Genomic DNA, 15,670 nt, shown 5'->3' on the forward strand with positions numbered 1-15,670 from the left:
AACAATCACCAACGTTCTTCAAATAACAATCACCAACGTTCTCCAGGTAACAATCACCAACGTTCTCCAGGTAACAATCACCAACGTTCTCCAGGTAACAATCACCAACGTTCTCCAGGTAACAATCACCAACGTTCTCCAGGTAACAATCACCAACGTTCTCCAGGTAACAATCACCAACGTTCTCCAGGTAACAATCACCAACGTTCTCCAGGTAACAATCACCAACGTTCTCCAGGTAACAATCACCAACGTTCTCCAGGTAACAAACGTGTATTCTCCCATACAACAAGCAGCATTGTTCTCCAGACAAGAAGCCCGAACCTTTTCTAGGCGACAAACATCAACATTCTCCAATCATCAAACAACAAATTTCTTCTGACATGAAAGACACCAGCGTCCTCTGACCACCAAACATCGACATGGTGTGAAAATTCTTCATCCATCAGAACATTACATTATTTCCTCAACCCTCACTGACCTTCTCCACCAGCTTCCATATAAAACACCAACATTTTAATGTTTCCTTTTTATAACATCACAACATTCAGTAGGTGACAAAGCTGAACGGGTTGCTGTGAAAGTAGGAGAACATTTGAGAAACTTTCCAACTCTCTCTCACACACACACACACACACAGTTCCGACACCTCAGCCCAGCTCTCGTTGGTGTGATTGGTGTTCTCTCAGCTGTGAAGCGCGAGTGCTTTAGCTTGCACAAATGAGGCTTCACGTCTGCAGTGCCGTTACATTTAGCGCCAGGCCATTAGCGGCACAAATCAGTGAAGCTAGCGACGCAGCTGAGTGCTTTTTTTTTTTTCTTTCATCCGCTGAGTGATCTGTGATGTGTACTATGTGGCCTTGAGTGGGTTCCTGGCTTGGTGTGTGTGTGTGTGTGTGTGTGTGTATGTGAGTGGGATCCTGGCTCGGCACTAGCATAAACGGTAAAGCGATCCGGACGAGGTCGTCTCCTCTTTCCTCCCTCACAGACCTGTCGGCGAAACGCGACACCGGCTGGATTTGGGAATGAGACGAGGCCGAGGGAGGAGGGCTTATCTGATACTTTCCGAAAAAAGCCCCCCTTCACGTCGCACACACACACACACATTAACGTCTCCCCTGTACCGAGTGTTCGAGGCAGCACATCTGGTAACACTGTAGGAGCATTGTCCTTTTCGAGCTCTGGGTGAAGGAGTCGGATTGCCTCAATATTTCCTCAAGGATCCGGTTACCTAAAGGGCACAGACGGAGAGAGAGATGAAAGTTAGCGAGTAAGGAAAAGTAAAGGGAAAAAAAGGAAGGAGAGCCGAAGAAACAGAGCTGTGTAACTAAATATGAAATATATATATATAAAAAAAAAAAGACAAGTGTCTGGACTTAATGATCCACTGCTGACGGGAGTTATTTTCCCGCCGTAGACAATCCCCGTTCACAGATGAGTCTTTCAGAAACGGCGGGAGAGACGGCTGAGTGAAGGAGAGATGGAGGGATGGAGTGGTGGGAAATAGATACTAGGGTTAATTCAGTGAAAGAGTGAATTTCAGAAGAACCTTCTCTAGTCACAGTGTTCATATGTACGAGGAGTTTAATGTAGCCTTCATATCTCCTGCAGGAAAGCTCCATCAGATGCCAACACTCTCCAGAGAACTGACATCAACAGATACACACACACACTCATGTTCTCCACCAGAACGTTGAAGTTCTTCATCAGATCCAATCTCTTAGCCATGTTCTCGGTTCCACACACACCAAAAGCTTTCCGTCCAGCACCAGCTTTGACAAATGCTGATTGGTGTTTTCCAAGAGACACACATTCTCTAACACATACACACACACAAACGATCTCCAACAACAACAACAGCAACGTTCCCCAGCAGACATTCCAACCATCTCCAACAAACGCTAGCATTTTCCTACAGACCGACGCTGACCGACTCGCTGACGCCGTCGTTTTTCCACTTCCAAGCGGACAGACGTCAGCGTTCTTCGTGACGCACCCCAAACATTTTCCATCTGACGTTTTCTGACCCGCTGAACACACACGCAGCAGATACAATGCAACAGTTTAGTCCATCCAGCACCCACGCTTTCCAGCACTCACCTTCTGCCAGGTTCACGCAGAGGTTCAGACACACACACACCACGCAATGTGAAAGAATGCAGGATACACGTTGGATCTGATGCCCAGTCCACCGTCCACTTTGGTGGAACTTCTAGCTGTGTGGGAGGTTGGAAGAACCTGGAGAACCCACTCAGATGAGGCATGAATGTGACCAAATCTACACAGAGAGTAAACAGGGCTTGGAGCTGTGTAGCAGCAACTCCACACACACACACACACACACACACAGCTCTAAACAGCACCAATATACCAGGATGTCCATAGCAACATTTTCGACATTTCCAGTAGAAACGTTCCATCCACTCATCAGCTTTCATCGTTCTCCATCAGATTCAAAACCGTGACTCAGCAATCCTGAACTGATGATTTCCACCAAACCCCAGCGATCTCCACCACATTCCACCTTTGTTAAACGGACAGTCATTGACTTGAAGTCACCAAAATGTTCTCCAGATGTTCACTACATGTCAGTAAAGTGATGAAGAGCTCAGTGTTCTGGAGATCAACATCTTCCAGCATCTGACAGGTTTTGGGTACGCTATAAAGATGCCCCATACTCGGTTCCTGCGAGATCTGTGTCAGGAACATCCTGCAGGATGGAGACCCCCGGGGCAGACCCATAACGTGTGACAGATTACATCTCACTTGTGGCTTGGGAATGTCTGGGGATCACTTTTAGGAGTGTGGAATCTGTTGCTGGGGGTTTGGGAGTCGTCTGAAATGACCTGGTTTGAGATGATAGCAGCATCCAGAACTCAGAGCTCTTGACTATGGGGTTTGGTTCGATGTCATGGTAGAAGGCTGGAGGTTTTCGGGGGGTTGGGAGTGCTTCTGGGATCCTGCTCCGAGAACGTCTCCTTCTTGGAAGAGAGTCTGGATAATTCCGTTCACCGGCTAAAAGTTTTAAGAGGTTTTGAGAACCCCACGTCCGAGCCGAAGTGTATCTCAGAGCGTGGATCACGTTTACAAATGCAGCTGAAACGCAAGTAACTTTGATTTTTCTTTTTTCTTCTCTCCACCAAATACGCTATCATGTAACGCTGATAGACATTCAGTCAGTTATGGCGGTGTGGAATGTAATATCGGCACATGCCTAATTCCGAGTTAAGATATCGGATTGCCATTTCGGAATGGGATTTGTAACGCGAGACTTCTCAGACTCCACGTCTTTCCCTTGGTGAACTTGGTGAAATGTCACAAATTTCATTTGGAGCCTTACAACACTTGTACACTCTTCCCTCTTGTCTTGCTTCGATTTCTTTCTCACTTTCTGTCCTTTTTCCACTCTTTTTTTTCTCTGTGTGTGTGTGTGTGTGTGTGTCCAGATGTCTGAACCTTTATTAATCCCTCAGTTATTTGGACTGACCATCTGTTTGATAGGTGTGTTGGAGTGACCGTATTCCCCCCAGACCGCCCCCCCCACCCCCCTCCTGATTCAGAAACTCCTCAGATGAAGAACACAAGCGCCGGCCAGACGTCAGAGCGATCCACTTCCTGTGAGGAGTTTTTGAGTTGTGTGTGTGTGTTTTTGTCTTTCAGGTGGTGGAGCTGATTTCCAGTGCCATCGGAGACCTGGTGCAGGGCGTCTATTACGAAAGCTCCACCTGTGGCGAGGTAAGACACCGGGACGATCCGCGAGCGACGGTTCATCAACACCGCACTTTTACCGTGTAGAGGGAGGAGCCAGTGATCAAAGGGAGGAGCCACTGACCTTTTTTTAATTATTGTTTGATTCTCACCACTTTTGGTCCAATTAAACACGACTGAAATCCGAAATGGAGCCATACAGGGTTCGGTTTAAGGCGGGGCCATGTAATCGATATTAATATCAATATTATGATCATTTATCTCACAGTACAGCTCAACTCTTGACAGCTCTTTAAAATCATATATATATATAAATAAATAAATAAATTACTAAAAAAAATTAATAATAATAATAAAAAAAATGACATTACATTTCCATCAACTATCTACAGTTTTTCAACATTACTTTTAAATTCCAGACATATATATATAATATTAATTATTATTATTTAATATTAGTAATATAATATTAAATTAATTAACATAATTAAATTAGTCGGTATAAGGCATGATAATAAAGCTTGTGTAGAGTTCATCTGAATTAAATTATTATTATTATTATTATTCTAAGCAGTAAGTTTTCTCCTGTGTATGAAGTACTTGAGATGGATTAAGAGAGAGAGAGAGAGAGAGAGAGAGAGAGAGAGGTGGGTCGTGTTTCTTTTCACCCCTTTTAGCCGAGAAGATTCCGAGCAGGAGCACGAATCGCTTTCCTCCTGAAATCCGGCTCCGGTTTCACTCTCACTCCTCCTGCAGTGTTTAGTGTTTCATCCCTGTGTTTCAGCTGAGAGAGAGGAACAGGTACTAAACTCCGCCCACAACTTTCTCTCTCTTTCTCTCTCTCTCTCTCTCTCTCTCTCTCGTGCACACTCTCTCTCTCTCTCTCTCTCAGTGTGTTTTGGCGGAGGAATGAAGACGTTTCTCAGGTTTCTTCATCTTTTGGAGGAAATTTATTTTTTTTTCTCTTGACTTTGAAGCTGGAGATCAGACTCAGGATGATCAGATCACATATCAGACTTTTATAAGCAGGTGTTATTCCTGGGAGCCGCTGAGAGGAAATTCATCATTAAATCATTTCTCTAATATTATTAACCAGAGTTTTTACACTAATTACAACTAATAATAATAATAATAATAGAGTAATGTGGTTATTAGTTTTTTTGGTTCTCTGTTCATGAGAGAAATCTCTGAGAAACATTAAAGTCGTGAATTCTGAGTAAAATTATTAATAAATTATTATTTAAACAATTATCATTAAATCATAAGTAAATAAAATAAATAGTTCCCCCCAATGACTCTAAATGTTCAAAAAAGATAAACAGTAACAATGATTACATTTTGTTCTGAATTATACTAAATAAACAAACTAAAACAGATTTTTAAAAATGTAATAAAAAAAATTTGTAAATCGAATTGTTTTATTATTAATACATTTGAATGGGAAACTAAAAAAATATTTTAAATATTTATTATTATTATTATTATTATTATTATTATTAATTAACCCACCCTACTGGATAATTGTTATTGATTACATCCTTATGTTAAATAATAATAATAATAATAATTAATAGAGGCAGATATATAAAATGTTTTATTTATGTGGCAGTCAAAAGAAATCAAATTACAACATAAAATAAAATACAGTACAAGATAAAATGCCAAAGAGAAAAAGAAATTTTGTCAAATTAGAAAAAAAAAGATTAAAAATAGATTTTTTAAAAATTATTATTATTATTTTATTATTATTTTTTTTTTGTAAGGAGGGAAAGCCGTCGGTGGCGTCGTGGGAGGACCAGGCCTTCCTCTCCCATGGTGCATTGCTGGCTAAGAGCTGCCAGGCGGCCATGGAGTTGGCGAGACACGACGCGGAGGCTCAGACTCTCGCTTATGAGTACGGCAAACACCTCGCTCTGGCACACAAGGTGAGGAACAAAACACGTGAACACACACCTGACGCCCGAGTGTGTTCTGTTTCTCCAGTGAAGTGAACGAGGACAAAAACCGCCAGGAGGAGCGAAGAGTTCCATTTAACAACTCAAAGCGTTTATGATCAGCTTCAAAATATAGGAACAAATGAATCATGAATCAGAATCAGATGCTCCTCAGCTCAGGGAGGTTTATTTCTACACCCTGCTCTGCCTCCAAGAATCCGGAAATTAGTTAGGAAATTCCCTGAAAGTGTCACATGGGAAATGGCTCAGAGGTGGGAACAAAGGGGGTGTGTCTTAAAGAATAAGGGGGAAAAAAGGTATATAAATTAAAACAATTGCTAATTTAGGAAGTAGAAATAAATATATCTATTTAATGATGACTTAAAAGTCTAATTAAATGCTGACTTGTAGGCGTATCAGATTGCAGTATGATTGACAGTAGGGTCTCCATGGTAACGTGTCCCAGTGCTCATGCTGGAGCTTTTAAATGACTTGTTTGTTTCTCTGTGTGTGTGTGTGTGTGTGTGTGTGTGTGCGCGCGTGCATGCTGTAGCTGAATTCAGACCTGCAGCCCTTCACGAAGCGTGGTTCCGACCCGGTCGTCTTCTCTCTGGACTCGGCTCCTGTGGTTTTCCACCGTCTGATCGTCGGACACGAGGTGTGGATGCGCCAGCTACAGCAGGTATCTCACACAGCGCTGCAGAATCCCGGGCTCTGATTGGTCAGAAGGTGTGGATTCATCTTTATCAGTTTATCAGTAAAACCACAAACACCTCTCTCCGTCTCTCTCTCGCTCTCTCTACAGGCCCAGAACTCCACAACACACATGGATTACTCCAAGGTGAGCGTCTCCACACAGCCGGGTTTAATTCGCCCGGTGCAAAAATTTACACACCCCTGGAAAGAGATGAAGTGCACTGACCTCATCAATCGTCAGACAGACAACAGACAGACGCCTTATGCTGAAAAATCTTCTGTTCAGTCTGGCCGAGTGAAGTCTTTATCCAGATATTTCTTTTTTGGGGGGGGAAATGAAAAAATCTGAATTGCAAGAATTGAAGCTTCATCATTCCTTCACCTCGTGGGGTGGGGGTGGGGGTAACAAACTTTTGCACTTGACTGTAGAAAGATCAGATATTGAGGATCATCTGAATCCTTAAATCTAGAAGTGATCATTGTTAGTTATTTATTCGGCTAGATTATAGGGAATAAATAGGCATAATAGAGGGAATAACACATTAATAACACATTGATAACACCTGTTTTTAACTATAGGGCTGATTGAGACAAAAGTCTAAAGTATGTTATGTAAAATATTTCCTATTTATATATTTATTTATTTTTATTTTTATTTTTTTTGCTGTTTACTGACTGCTGAGTACTGAATTCTGTATTTGTTTTTATTATTTACATTTGTTTCAATTATTTATTAATTAAATGAATTAATAATCACTATCACTGATGTAATTACACAGTTAAAGAGATCAAATATCCGAAATTATTTAACGTCTGAAAGAAGTGTGTGTGTGTGTGTGTGTGTGTGTGTGAGAGAGAGAGAGAGAGAGAGAGAGAGAGGGTATCAGAGGTGTCTGCTCTCTGTAACTGATAGTTTAGAAATTTGGTTTCCAAAGTCAGGGAGGGAGGGAGAGAGAGAAAGGGAGAGACAGAGAGAGAAAGAGACAGATAGAGAGAAAGTGAGACAGACTGAGGGATGAGAACGGGGCTGGATGTGAGAGAGAAAGTGGAGGGATGGGAGAGATAGAGAGAGCTCAGGTCGCCGTAGAAACGAGATACAGGAGGATTGAGTGGCTGGTTTATTTGTAGAGGAGACAGAAAGACGTTGTGACAGCGAGACATCATGAGAGGGTCTCCTTTAACACACACACACACTCTAAACTTTGCACATCCCGCTTCACCTTGTTTAATGCATCTCTGTTGTTAGGCATGTGCTGTTTTACTTACACACACACACACACAGGTAAAATTTTTACACTGTGGATGTTAGATTATTAGGTTAAAGGACTGTGGGGTCAAAGTTCACCAAAAACAGTGAGACAGAGAGAGAAAGTGGAAGAGAGAGAGAGAGAGAGAGAGAGAGAAAGTTGAGAGATGGAGTGAGAATGATGTTGCTGCCTGCATTTCTCTCTCTCTCTCTCTCTCTCTCTCACTCTCTCTCTCTCTCTCTCTCTCTCACTCTCTCTCTTCCACTTTCTCTCGCTGCCATTTCTAACTTATCACTCATAATCAGTCTTCAGCAAATCACATTTCCAAAATGCCTTCAGCAAACCCACAGCACAAATTAAGTGTGTGTGTGTGTGTTTTTCTGGAATGCTCTTAAAATAGGAACTAGATACTATGATAGACTACCATAATGACCAGAGCAGGATGGAGAGACAGACAAGACAGACGAGTCAAGAGCAGACAGAGACAGACCAGACAGACGAGTCAAGAGCAGACAGACACAGACCAGACAGACGAGTCAAGAGCAGACAGAGACAGACCAGACAGACGAGTCAAGAGCAGACAGACACAGACCAGACAGACGAGTCAAGAGCAGACAGACACAGACCAGACAGACGAGTCAAGAGCAGACAGACACAGACCAGACAGACGAGTCAAGAGCAGACAGACACAGACCAGACAGACGAGTCAAGAGCAGACAAAGACAGACCAGACAGACGAGTCAAGAGCAGACAGACACAGACCAGACAGACGAGTCAAGAGCAGACAGACACAGACCAGACAGACGAGTCAAGAGCAGACAGACACAGACCAGACAGACACAGACCAGACAGACGAGTCAAGAGCAGACAGACACAGACCAGACAGACGAGTCAAGAGCAGACAGACACAGACCAGACAGACGAGTCAAGAGCAGACAAAGACACAGACCAGACAGATGAGTCAAGAGCAGACAGACACAGACCAGACAGACGAGTCAAGAGCAGACAGACACAGACCAGACAGACGAGTCAAGAGCAGACAGACACAGACCAGACAGACGAGTCAAGAGCAGACAGACCAGACAGACGAGTCAAGATCAGAGACAGACGAGACAGACAAGTTTAGTGAGGACAGATCAGACCAGACAGACAAGTTAAGATCAGACAGAGACGGACCAAATCTACCCAGAGGGTGTGTGGGAATTGCAGTCAATTTCAATAATTCCAATCCGTCGAGTACAACATCTGGTCAGGTGTGATCTAAAACGTATGGTGTGTGTGTGTGTGTGTGTGTTTGTTTAACAGCGTTTCTCTTTCCTCTCTCCCCAGCTGTGGACTGGGATTAGATCAGGGGGCGGAGTTCAGCAGGCTGTAGATCTCTGCACTCAGCATGGTAACACGGCGCTGGACGCTATCCGGCGTTTCCCTCCGTCCGAGGCTCGGTCAGCTCTGGAGAACATCGCCGGCGCCATCACCAGGTTCTGATGGAGGAACCGCACAAAGTCCTGAGTCTGAGCTCCGCCCTCCTCGCGCCAGCCGGGCCGAACATCCGGAGTGGACACGCTTTCTCTGTCCGTGGATTCCCCCGGCGGCGGAGCTAGCTGAGAGGAACAGCGGATGAGTGAAAGAACCAGCGCAGGATTTCACCAGGATCTGATGTTCGACTTCTGAAGGCGTCTCCATAGCAACAGCGACAACAAAGACAACACTGTGTGTGTGTTTTTATTGAGAGAGTGGATCCGCTAGCACAAGACTTTGCATTAGTGTTAGCTTCTGTTTATCGTAACGGGAAGACAAATCTCTTCACGCATTGTTAACGTCATGTGTTTCTTTGGTTGCCGTGGCAATAAAACGTGACCTCGCCCCCAACTGATGCTCCAGTTCTTGACTCCTGAACAGACTTTTACACCTGCAGTGTGTGTGTGTGTGTGTGTGTGTGCTGAGAGTACATAGACCTACCTGTGTGTGTGTGCTGAGAGTACATAGACCTACCTGTGTGTGTGTGTGTGTGTGTGTGTGCTGAGAGTACATAGAGCTACCTGTGTGTGTGTGTGCTGAGAGTACATAGAGCTACCTGTGTGTGTGTGCTGAGAGTACATAGACCTACCTATGTGTGTGTGTGTGTGTGTGTGCTGAGAGTACATAGACCTACCTATGTGTGTGTGTGTGTGTGTGTGTGCTGAGAGTACATAGACCTACCTATGTGTGTGTGTGTGTGTGCTGAGAGTACATAGACCTACCTATGTGTGTGTGTGTGTGTGTGTGTGCAGAGAGTACATAGACCTACCTATGTGTGTGTGTGTGTGTGTGTGTGCAGAGAGTACATAGACCTACCTGTGTGTGTGTGTGTGTGTGCTGAGAGTACATAGACCTACCTGTGTGTGTGTGTGTGTGTGCTGAGAGTACATAGACCTACCTGTGTGTGTGTGTGTGTGTGCTGAGAGTACATAGACCTACCTGTGTGTGTGTGCTGAGAGTACATAGAGCTACCTGTGTGTGTGTGTGTGTGTGTGCTGAGAGTACATAGAGCTACCTGTGTGTGTGTGTGTGTGTGTGCTGAGAGTACATAGAGCTACCTGTGTGTGTGTGTGCTGAGAGTACATAGACCTACCTATGTGTGTGTGTGTGTGTGTGTGTGTGTGCTGAGAGTACATAGAGCTACCTGTGTGTGTGTGTGCTGAGAGTACATAGACCTACCTGTGTGTGTGTGTGCTGAGAGTACATAGAGCTACCTGTGTGTGTGTGTGTGCTGAGAGTACATAGACCTACCTGTGTGTGTGTGTGTGTGCTGAGAGTACATAGACCTACCTATGTGTGTGTGTGTGTGTGTGCTGAGAGTACATAGACCTACCTGTGTGTGTGTGCTGAGAGTACATAGACCTACCTGTGTGTGTGTGTGTGTGTGTGTGTGTGTGTGTGCTGAGAGTACATAGACCTACCTATGTATGTGTGTGTGTGTGCTGAGAGTACATAGAGATACCTGTGTGTGTGTGCTGAGAGTACATAGAGCTACCTGTGTGTGTGTGTGTGTGTGTGTGCTGAGAGTACATAGAGCTACCTGTGTGTGTGTGTGTGTGTGTGCTGAGAGTACATAGAGCTACCTGTGTGTGTGTGTGTGCTGAGAGTACATAGAGCTACCTGTGTGTGTGTGTGTGTGTGTGTGTGCTGAGAGTACATAGAGCTACCTGTGTGTGTGTGTGTGTGTGCGTGTGCTGAGAGTACATAGAGCTACCTGTGTGTGTGTGTGTGCTGAGAGTACATAGAGCTACCTGTGTGTGTGTGTGTGTGTGTGTGTGCTGAGAGTACATAGAGCTACCTGTGTGTGTGTGTGTGTGTGTGTGTGTGTGCTGAGAGTACATAGAGCTACCTGTGTGTGTGCTGAGAGTACATAGACCTACCTATGTGTGTGTGTGTGTGTGTGTGTGTGTGTGTGCTGAGAGTACATAGAGCTACCTGTGTGTGTGTGTGTGTGCTGAGAGTACATAGAGCTACCTGTGTGTGTGTGTGCTGAGAGTACATAGAGCTACCTGTGTGTGTGTGTGTGCTGAGAGTACATAGAGCTACCTGTGTGTGTGTGTGCTGAGAGTACATAGAGCTACCTGTGTGTGTGTGTGTGCTGAGAGTACATAGAGCTACCTGTGTGTGTGTGTGTGCTGAGAGTACATAGAGCTACCTGTGTGTGTGTGTGTGCTGAGAGTACATAGAGCTACCTGTGTGTGTGTGTGTGCTGAGAGTACATAGAGCTACCTGTGTGTGTGTGTGTGCTGAGAGTACATAGAGCTACCTGTGTGTGTGTGTGTGCTGAGAGTACATAGAGCTACCTGTGTGTGTGTGTGCTGAGAGTACATAGAGCTACCTGTGTGTGTGTGTGTGTGTGCTGAGAGTACATAGAGCTACCTGTGTGTGTGTGTGTGTGTGTGTGCTGAGAGTACATAGAGCTACCTGTGTGTGTGTGCTGAGAGTACATAGAGCTACCTGTGTGTGTGTGTGTGTGTGTGTGTGTGTGTGTGCTGAGAGTACATAGAGCTACCTGTGTGTGTGTGTGTGCGTGCTGAGAGTACATAGAGCTACCTGTGTGTGTGTGTGTGTGCTGAGAGTACATAGAGCTACCTGTGTGTGTGTGTGTGTGTGTGTGCTGAGAGTACATAGAGCTACCTGTGTGTGTGTGTGTGTGTGTGTGTGTGCTGAGAGTACATAGAGCTACCTGTGTGTGTGTGTGTGTGTGTGTGCTGAGAGTACATAGAGCTACCTGTGTGTGTGTGTGTGTGTGTGTGTGTGCTGAGAGTACATAGAGCTACCTGTGTGTGTGTGTGCTGAGAGTACATAGACCTACCTATGTGTGTGTGTGTGTGTGTGTGTGTGTGTGTGTGCTGAGAGTACATAGAGCTACCTGTGTGTGTGTGTGTGCTGAGAGTACATAGACCTACCTGTGTGTGTGTGTGTGTGTGTGCTGAGAGTACATAGACCTACCTGTGTGTGTGTGTGTGTGTGTGTGCTGAGAGTACATAGACCTACCTGTGTGTGTGTGTGTGTGTGTGTGCTGAGAGTACATAGACCTACCTGTGTGTGTGTGTGCTGAGAGTACATAGACCTACCTGTGTGTGTGTGTGTGTGTGTGTGTGTGTGTGTGTGTGTGTGCTGAGAGTACATAGAGCTACCTGTGTGTGTGTGCTGAGAGTACATAGAGCTACCTGTGTGTGTGTGCTGAGAGTACATAGAGCTACCTGTGTGTGTGTGTGTGTGCTGAGAGTACATAGAGCTACCTGTGTGTGTGTGTGTGTGTGTGCTGAGAGTACATAGAGCTACCTGTGTGTGTGTGTGTGTGTGCTGAGAGTACATAGAGCTACCTGTGTGTGTGTGCTGAGAGTACATAGAGCTACCTGTGTGTGTGTGTGTGTGTGTGCTGAGAGTACATAGAGCTACCTGTGTGTGTGTGTGTGTGTGTGTGTGTGCTGAGAGTACATAGAGCTACCTGTGTGTGTGTGTGTGTGTGTGCTGAGAGTACATAGAGCTACCTGTGTGTGTGTGTGTGTGCTGAGAGTACATAGAGCTACCTGTGTGTGTGTGTGTGTGTGTGTGTGCGTGTGCTGAGAGTACATAGAGCTACCTGTGTGTGTGTGTGTGTGTGTGCTGAGAGTACATAGACCTACCTGTGTGTGTGTGCTGAGAGTACATAGAGCTACCTATGTGTGTGTGTGTGTGTGTGTGTGCTGAGAGTACATAGAGCTACCTGTGTGTGTGTGTGTGTGTGTGCGTGTGCTGAGAGTACATAGAGCTACCTGTGTGTGTGTGTGTGTGTGTGTGCTGAGAGTACATAGAGCTACCTGTGTGTGTGTGTGTGTGTGTGTGCTGAGAGTACATAGAGCTACCTGTGTGTGTGTGTGTGTGCTGAGAGTACATAGAGCTACCTGTGTGTGTGTGTGTGTGTGTGTGTGTGTGCTGAGAGTACATAGAGCTACCTGTGTGTGTGTGTGTGTGCTGAGAGTACATAGAGCTACCTGTGTGTGTGTGTGTGTGCTGAGAGTACATAGAGCTACCTGTGTGTGTGTGTGTGCTGAGAGTACATAGAGCTACCTGTGTGTGTGTGTGTGCTGAGAGTACATAGAGCTACCTGTGTGTGTGTGTGTGCTGAGAGTACATAGACCTACCTGTGTGTGTGTGTGTGTGTGTGTGTGTGCTGAGAGTACATAGACCTACCTGTGTGTGTGTGTGTGTGCTGAGAGTACATAGAGCTACCTGTGTGTGTGTGTGTGCTGAGAGTACATAGATCTACCTGTGTGTGTGTGTGTGCTGAGAGTACATAGACCTACCTGTGTGTGTGTGTGTGTGCTGAGAGTACATAGATCTACCTGTGTGTGTGTGTGTGTGCTGAGAGTACATAGACCTACCTGTGTGTGTGTGTGTGCTGAGAGTACATAGACCTACCTGTGTGTGTGTGTGTGTGTGTGTGCTGAGAGTACATAGACCTACCTGTGTGTGTGTGTGTGCTGAGAGTACATAGACCTACCTGTGTGTGTGTGTGTGCTGAGAGTACATAGATCTACCTGTGTGTGTGTGTGTGTGTGCTGAGAGTACATAGACCTACCTGTGTGTGTGTGTGTGCTGAGAGTACATAGAGCTACCTGTGTGTGTGTGCGTGTGCTGAGAGTACATAGAGCTACCTGTGTGTGTGTGTGTGCGCATGTGCTGAGAGTACATAGAGCTACCTGTGTGTGTGTGTGTGTGCTGAGAGTACATAGAGCTACCTGTGTGTGTGTGTGTGTGCTGAGAGTACATAGAGCTACCTGTGTGTGTGTGTGTGTGTGTGCTGAGAGTACATAGAGCTACCTGTGTGTGTGTGTGTGTGTGTGTGTGTGTGCTGAGAGTACATAGACCTACCTGTGTGTGTGTGTGTGTGTGTGTGCTGAGAGTACATAGAGCTACCTGTGTGTGTGTGTGTGTGTGTGTGTGTGTGCTGAGAGTACATAGAGCTACCTGTGTGTGTGTGTGTGTGTGTGTGCTGAGAGTACATAGAGCTACCTGTGTGTGTGTGTGTGTGTGTGCTGAGAGTACATAGAGCTACCTGTGTGTGTGTGTGTGTGTGTGCTGAGAGTACATAGAGCTACCTGTGTGCGTGTGTGTGTGCTGAGAGTACATAGAGCTACCTGTGTGTGTGTGTGTGTGTGTGTGTGTGCTGAGAGTACATAGAGCTACCTGTGTGTGTGTGTGTGCGCATGTGCTGAGAGTACATAGAGCTACCTGTGTGTGTGTGTGTGTGTGCTGAGAGTACATAGAGCTACCTGTGTGTGTGTGTGTGTGTGCTGAGAGTACATAGAGCTACCTGTGTGTGTGTGTGTGTGTGTGTGTGTGTGCTGAGAGTACATAGAGCTACCTGTGTGTGTGTGTGTGTGCTGAGAGTACATAGAGCTACCTGTGTGTGTGTGCGTGTGCTGAGAGTACATAGAGCTACCTGTGTGTGTGTGTGTGTGTGTGTGTGTGTGCGTGCGTGTGCTGAGAGTACATAGAGCTACCTGTGTGTGTGTGCGCATGTGCTGAGAGTACATAGAGCTACCTGTGTGTGTGTGTGTGCTGAGAGTACATAGAGCTACCTGTGTGTGTGTGCGTGTGCTGAGAGTACATAGAGCTACCTGTGTGTGTGTGTGTGTGTGTGTGTGCTGAGAGTACATAGAGCTACCTGTGTGTGTGTGTGTGTGTGTGTGTGCTGAGAGTACATAGAGCTACCTGTGTGTGTGTGTGTGTGTGCTGAGAGTACATAGAGCTACCTGTGTGTGTGTGTGTGTGTGTGTGCTGAGAGTACATAGAGCTACCTGTGTGTGTGTGTGTGCGTGCTGAGAGTACATAGAGCTACCTGTGTGTGTGTGTGTGTGTGTGCTGAGAGTACATAGAGCTACCTGTGTGTGTGTGTGTGTGTGTGCTGAGAGTACATAGAGCTACCTGTGTGTGTGTGTGTGTGCGTGTGCTGAGAGTACATAGAGCTACCTGTGTGTGTGTGTGTGCGTGTGCTGAGAGTACATAGAGCTACCTGTGTGTGTGTGTGTGTGCGTGCGTGTGCTGAGAGTACATAGAGCTACCTGTGTGTGTGTGCGTGTGCTGAGAGTACATAGAGCTACCTGTGTGTGTGTGTGTGTGTGTGTGTGCGTGTGCTGAGAGTACATAGAGCTACCTGTGTGTGTGTGTGTGTTTGCTGAGAGTACATAGAGCTACCTGTGTGTGTGTGTGTGTGCGTGCTGAGAGTACATAGAGCTACCTGTGTGTGTGTGTGTGTTTGCTGAGAGTACATAGAGCTACCTGTGTGTGTGTGTGTGTGCGTGCTGAGAGTACATAGAGCTACCTGTGTGTGTGTGTGTGTGTGCTGAGAGTACATAGAGCTACCTGTGTGTGTGTGTGTGTGTGTGTGTGTGTGTGTGTGTGTGCTGAGAGTACATAGAGCTACCTGTGTGTGTGTGTGTGTGTGTGTGTGCTGAGAGTACATAGAGCTACCTGTGTGTGTGTGTGTGTGTGTGTGTGCTGAGAGTACATAGAGCTACCTGTGTGTGTGTGTGTGTGTGCGTGTGCTGAGAGTACATAGAGCTACCTGTGTGTGTG

At 45.7% G+C, this 15,670-nt stretch overlaps 1 protein-coding gene across 1 annotated transcript in view; it reads left to right on the top strand.

Moving 5' to 3' along the window:
• The window catches only part of pdss2 (prenyl (decaprenyl) diphosphate synthase, subunit 2), a 36,804-nt gene extending 27,355 nt beyond the window's left edge, over positions 1-9,449 (top strand). Inside the window, exons 5-9 of the mRNA XM_058386244.1 lie at positions 3,661-3,735; positions 5,472-5,633; positions 6,196-6,324; positions 6,448-6,483; positions 8,915-9,449. Of these exons, the coding sequence (XP_058242227.1) occupies positions 3,661-3,735; positions 5,472-5,633; positions 6,196-6,324; positions 6,448-6,483; positions 8,915-9,070 (558 nt within the window). The 3' untranslated portion in view covers positions 9,071-9,449. The remainder of the gene's footprint in view (positions 1-3,660; positions 3,736-5,471; positions 5,634-6,195; positions 6,325-6,447; positions 6,484-8,914) is intronic.
• Positions 9,450-15,670: the final 6,221 nt, after the last annotated feature.

This window comes from Hemibagrus wyckioides, linkage group LG03 (genome assembly GCF_019097595.1).
Source record: "Hemibagrus wyckioides isolate EC202008001 linkage group LG03, SWU_Hwy_1.0, whole genome shotgun sequence".
NCBI classification, from domain to species: domain Eukaryota; kingdom Metazoa; phylum Chordata; class Actinopteri; order Siluriformes; family Bagridae; genus Hemibagrus; species Hemibagrus wyckioides.